The 6,030-nt window shown below is 37.6% G+C and overlaps 1 protein-coding gene across 1 annotated transcript; it reads left to right on the top strand.

The window, feature by feature from the left end:
- The first annotated feature begins 2,755 nt into the window (after nt 1–2,755).
- On the top strand, nt 2,756–5,704 carry LOC126756383 (uncharacterized). Its single transcript, XM_050469419.1, has 3 exons — nt 2,756–3,093; nt 4,746–4,927; nt 5,004–5,704. Exons 1-3 carry the CDS (start codon nt 2,795–2,797, stop codon nt 5,648–5,650), a joined length of 1,128 nt encoding a protein of 375 aa, XP_050325376.1. The 5' UTR covers nt 2,756–2,794; the 3' UTR covers nt 5,651–5,704.
- The last annotated feature ends 326 nt before the right edge of the window (nt 5,705–6,030 follow it).

Here is a 6,030-nt window from a genome sequence, read left to right as displayed (position 1 = left end):
TATAAGGGAAATAGGCGTCGTGGTTGTCCGATTACGCCCATTTGCCATATTGTATAATGGGAATATTCGGGCAAACTCAACTCTACTGAAACTCGCAAAAGTTGTTTGCCATCGGTCATGATGTTCCTGAAATAAAGGATTTCACCAACAGATAGGGGCGGTGCCACGGCCATCAAGGTAACTTATTTGTAATTTTTAGTTAAGTAAAAACAGTCACTCGGATTCCAACTCGCCGCATCATCTTATATACATCTCGACTAGTTTCATGTGATACAAACAACGATTAGGTGAACAAAGCTATTATACTCTCTGTTGTGAGAGCATACAAATTAAAACTTCATTTCACAAGTGGCAATTTCGTGTGAATATTTTCTTGTCAAAGTTTTTAAATTGAATAATAGGAAACTATATGTAGCTTTAAAGTTGCCAAATTAAATGGACCTGAGAGCTCAAGGCAAAACGCAAAACTCAAGGAAATTGATTTTTCTAGCCGATTCTATGCTGACAAGGTAGGTTTTTTTAGGTTTAGTTTTTTTAGGTTTTTGCACGTTTTGGTTCGTCCTCGATTTTTGCTTTTTCCAAAAGCTGGATCAAATAATCTTTATAAAATTTTATGTGAAAAACAAAATTAAGAGTGGACTGTGGTGAAGCTTCTTTAGACAAAAGCAACGTTTATGCCAACCACGAAGAGCGTGCCGGCCACCAAGTCAAGAAAAGACGAAAACATTAATGAAGTGATACCATCTATGAGTCAGGCCGCCGCGAAGTTTGTGCCAAAAATTCTCAAAGGAGATTTTGGACTCAGTCCGCAACGACCTGGATCTGCTCCAGAGCGTCATAACCTATGTATGACGAAGAATGGGTATATGGTTATGACGTGAAATCAAAACTCAATCATCCCAGTGGAAACTACCGCAGGAGCAAAGACCTAATAAACGCGCCACGGCCCAGAGCCCGGATTTTTTTGGAAGAACAAAATTTGCTATGCTACGATGGAGCAGATAAAAACTAAATCGAAGGAGGAGCTAATCAAGATAAAAAATTAATCTTTTAAGTGTCTTTGAGGACTTGAAAAAACCTTAGCAGAAGCGCAATACAAAAAATTTGTGTTGGTCCAAGAATTAGATTTCCTCAAAAACACGAAATTTTTTATATTAATTATACCCTTGGCCCAACAATTTTCTACGCATGTTCTTCTTCTTCTCAAATTAAGCTTTTGGAAGGTCTTCAAAGTAGGCCTTCGTGTCCTCCCTACATTCCCCTTAAATTCTGCAGAAAGCGACATGATAGCATGATGACCAGAGCCAAAAGAAAGAGAATACCGTAAATGGGACACCAGTTCTTAGAGGATGGGTTGTCATGACAAGAGAGTTCTTTTTTCAGTAATTCGGTATATTAGAGCACTGCTTTAGCTATCTCTCGCACTCTCAATCGGCTGTCTTTCAAAACTTTATAGTGATCCTGAAAACTGAGGTTTTCCTCCGTGTTAGACATTTTTAGTTGACGAGATATCTTCAAAAGATTAGGCATGGTTTATTGCCTAAGGAAAACAGTGCAATCTCTGAAGAAATTGTTCAGATCGAATAGCTATGACATATAGCTGTCATACAAACTGGCTGATCAATATTAAGTTTTTGTATGAAAACTTGCTTTATTTGTAAATGGTTATAACACCATACTTCGGTTTTTTCTTTTTGGTTTTATAATAATAAAGTGTTTTAATATTTTTTATCGCATCAACATAATATTATATCAGCACCTCCGTATGTTCGTGTTTACATATTATATTGGTATATGCTCATGCTCTACACAAAAGTCAATTTAAACTATTTTAATATGTCAACAGATTTGCAAGCATATGGAAAGGAGACGAACACAATGTAAACTAAGCAATGAAGCAAAATTTCTACGCCCCAAATATAAACGCCGGTTTCCCATCACTCTTCATCACATAGTTGCCACTAACTGTGTACATTCACTTTTGCCTTTTTTAAAGTCACACATCGCTAACAGATGTGCAAATTTCATAACTTTGGCCATTTTCATTTATCATTAGGTTAAAATCTGCGCTGAATGCATAACAGATCGGCCGACGAAACGAGTAACACACTGAACACATTTTTGCCCCTAATAAAACGCGCTTGCATAATGGAGCGGACACGAGCGAAAACTGCGAAAATCGGAAAATCCGAAAATCCACCAACGATATTTAATGTGAGCTCATTTAGACGCCAGCGGCGTGCACTGACCATGGCAATGGGTGCAGCACGCAGCGTTTGGCGCCTACGAAACATGGCAAGCAAGGGCCGATAAGCCGGTCGCTAACGACGCCGACACACACACTCACTGACAGTTTCCGCAGCTGACTTTTGCTTTGTTTGTTTTCGTCATTTTCCTAAAATTCGGCTTTGAAGCTACTAAGTCTTTAATGTGCGAAAATTCAAAGCTCCGGTCTGTTTTTTGCGAACTCGTATGTGTGTCGGTTTTTGTACAGACGACCCTAGCGAATTATGGTGATTTTTCAGTTAAACAGCACATGCTCAGCATATACATACATACCCATATATACACATTTTTTGGATGTGTTGGTCGCAATGGCGAGTCTACCTGAGAATCAGAGGGCATAGCAATGAACATTTTACAACACCAATGATGTAATCCGCCTTGGCTAAACTATAAATCTGTGTAACAAACAAGCTGGCCATTTCAGTTGAACGCCTATTCTTCCAACGCCTACACCGCCGGGAATCGAAACTGCCGAAAAATTTAACGGTTCCTATTTCAACACCGTAAAATGTCATCTTCGCGTGGTGTTTTCGTAAAACTAACTTTCATTGTGTGCATAACTTTCGTTCAAGCTGTCACTAATGTAGACCCGTCATCACGCGAACTCGATCAATTCCGTTACTGCATGCGCCAGTCGCAGCATCCGAGTTTGCGCGAGTGCGTCGGTCGCACAGCCCTCAATTTCCTGCAGCGCTTCGATGAACAAGACAATTACACACTATTTAGGGATTTAGTTTCTACGAAGGACGATAAAATTTCGGCGCGTTCTTTGGTAAATTTTTTGGACACAGACCCTGTGGATTTCAGGTGAATAAAAAATATAATGTTACTCGTGAGTAACGTGAAAAAAAAATTGAATAAAGTCAAATAAATTTCCATAAAAGCGTCTTAAGAAGTGAAATTAATCAAGAGCCCTCAAAAAAGATCACATTTTGACAATTACATCTGTGAGTAAGGAAGATGAACTCAAACTTTCTGCTTTCTGGTTTTAGTAATTATACGAAGAAGCAAGTGTAGCATAGTTTATTGTCGAAGACAATGATGCAATCTTCGAGGAAATTGCTCAGATCGGATATCGGAGGCTGCGATCGGAAAAAATTTCTTGTAAAGAATCGTTTGTATTTACGGTATAACAAACTTACCTTCTGATTTTTCTTTATTAAATGAATACAGTTTTTTATGATCCATCTAGCCGTAATATCTTTGCCATATTTGACATATTCAATTACACCAGAACATTTCCAATTAGGCTAGGCAAAGTTCATATCAACTGTATTCGCCACGAACACCAACAAACAATTGTTAGACAGAGATATATAATAAATATATTGCAAACCTGCACAACTAAGGTCAAAATATAAGGACTTAGGCGATATACAAGTATCTTCTGCCACTTGTTTAATATAAAAAGTGCGTGTGTCATTTCTCAAGGAGTAACTGGTTTTCAAGCTGACTTCTTGGATGAACTATAGATATTTATATTTATATAAACTTATAGCGGGATTCTGTAACCAGTCTCTAGTCTCTATTTGACACATTTTGAGGTAAAGTCTCAATTTGTGACTAGTTACTATTCACTAAACAGTCTCTAGCATTAGTCTCAAACTATTGCCTCAAATTTGAGACCTGATAGTTAGCAAGTCACAAAACTAAAAACAAGGCTTGTCTGCCATCTTTAATATACTGAATAGAGATCATCATAGATATTAATCGATTGTCGTTTGTTATATTTTGTAAGCAAGTCAAACACGAAAGGGTTAAAAATAAATCAATTTTACATAAACTTCGTAAATATTATGAAACAAAGTGAACATATATTTTTATTTTTATTGATAATTATGTTTTTTGACTATGTTATAGAAAATTTAATATTTGTTATCGACATATTTATTTTCATTCAAGTGTAAAAACATCTCTGAATAATGAAATGAAATAGATTTTGTGACTGTCACTTACAGAATAGCAAAATCGTTTCAAGTCTCAAAAATTGTCTCTAACTTAAAATCACAAATTTAGAGACTTGAGACTGTATCACAGTTCAGAATCGCACTGTTAATCCAATAACTTTTAGAATGATTTATAGGGGAAGATAATATGCAGACTTTTATATCACCCTACATATATCTTGCAAATTGTTATATGCTATTGGGAAAGAGATGGATATTAGAACTGGCCAAGTTATATTACTATATTTTTATTGATTTGCGACTATCTATTCCAAATGTAAATAAGCTGATGACACTTAAAATATGGTAGAATCAAAAGTGGGCGTTACCGAATTGTAAACTTTTCTAGTGACTAAAGTATAACACTCAATGTTTGTGTGGTAACAGATTTAATACTCTCTGCCCAACTGTTAGTGGAAAACACATAAATAAAAGACGTTCGTGAATAATCAATTTATTTAATATTATTTAATTTCAATTACGAGCAGTATTTGATTATTTTTAACATTGTAGAGGAATATTGGAAAATGCCGGTGCCGTAATGGGTCAGCGTGGGCTTGAATGGCATATGGATGCAATATATCCGGGATTAATGTTCAAGATTGGGCCCACTGCCGATACGAATAGTGTGGCTCAGTTTGTGCTCGATCCATCTACTGTTGAGCGAAACTTTGGCTATGAAGAGCCATCAACAGGTAAGTTGAACTTTCGAATGCGCTATAAATCACTGACCATTGTTTTTACTCCATACTCCCTCCAAACAAACAAAAGTTCGCCTCTTAACGAAACAATACCTGCTGCCATTTTTGCTTGGCTTTAAATTCAACTTGGTCGCACTGGTGCCGCTTGTGTTCGCCGGTATCTGCTTGCTGCTGAAGAAGTCGCTTTTCTTGGCTAAGTTCGCCATTTATCTAAGCAGCTTTTTAGGCGTTGGTGGCGCTTTAACTGCGCTCAGTGCTGGCGCTGGTGCAGGCGGATTTGGTGGCTTTGGACTTTTCGGCGGAGGCGGCGGTGGTCTTCCGCTGGGACCCCCGCCCTTCAACCCTCTGGCTCATGCATATGGAGGTGGCGATGGGTACTTACCCGGCAAAGCAGGTGTTTTCAATCAACACTACGAAAACGATGAACTTCATCACCATCCACCATATAAACGCAACGATCGTAAAGTAAACTTCGAAAAGCCACGTGAGTATGCATCACGGGCTACCGTAACAGCAACAACGCCGGCTCCTGACCGATTTTACGACTATGAGAAGCAAGTCGCCATGATACATAATAGAAGCGGAAAATTGCGGTCAACGAACGGAAAACTCGGGCCCAGTGCTTATGATGACGACGAAGGTGAGGTGAAAATTGCTGATTTCAAGACAACGAATCAAGAACATAATGGTTGGAAAGTCGTTGATTTGAGGGTGTGAACGAATGTTCTTTTTCTCTGATGCGCAACATATTCACAAAACTGCGTTTGTAAATGTTTGACAATTTAAGTTTTAGTTAAGTAAATTATTTATTTGTACTTGTTATTACTATTATTAAGGTATAGTTTTACGTAATTAAAAGGCAGTTTTGTAAAGATAGTTGTCGTTATCTAATTAAAGGTTTTTTAGAATAAATCGGTAATATTTATATCCACTTCAGCTCTCCCATTCAGCTGACTATTATTAAGCTTTGAGTCCTTTTGGTTAGTATTGACTTAATACCAAAAATTGTCTCCCTTGTTCTCCGAATTACAAAAAATTAGTATATTTGCTGGTAATTGAGTGGCTGAGGTGAGAGCCAAGGCTGTTATGGGGAGAGG

This window comes from Bactrocera neohumeralis, chromosome 2 (assembly GCF_024586455.1).
Source record: "Bactrocera neohumeralis isolate Rockhampton chromosome 2, APGP_CSIRO_Bneo_wtdbg2-racon-allhic-juicebox.fasta_v2, whole genome shotgun sequence".
Lineage (NCBI taxonomy): Eukaryota > Metazoa > Arthropoda > Insecta > Diptera > Tephritidae > Bactrocera > Bactrocera neohumeralis.
This window is presented reverse-complemented; position numbering and strand designations above follow the sequence as displayed.

Coding starts and splice junctions, on each gene's coding strand:
- LOC126756383 (XM_050469419.1), top strand. CDS start 2,795: ATGTCATCTTCGCGTGGTGTTTTCGTAAAACTAACTTTCATTGTGTGC. Junction 3,094..4,745: donor ACAGACCCTGTGGATTTCAG/GTGAATAAAAAA, acceptor TTAACATTGTAG/AGGAATATTGGAAAATGCCG. Junction 4,928..5,003: donor CTATGAAGAGCCATCAACAG/GTAAGTTGAACT, acceptor AACAAACAAAAG/TTCGCCTCTTAACGAAACAA.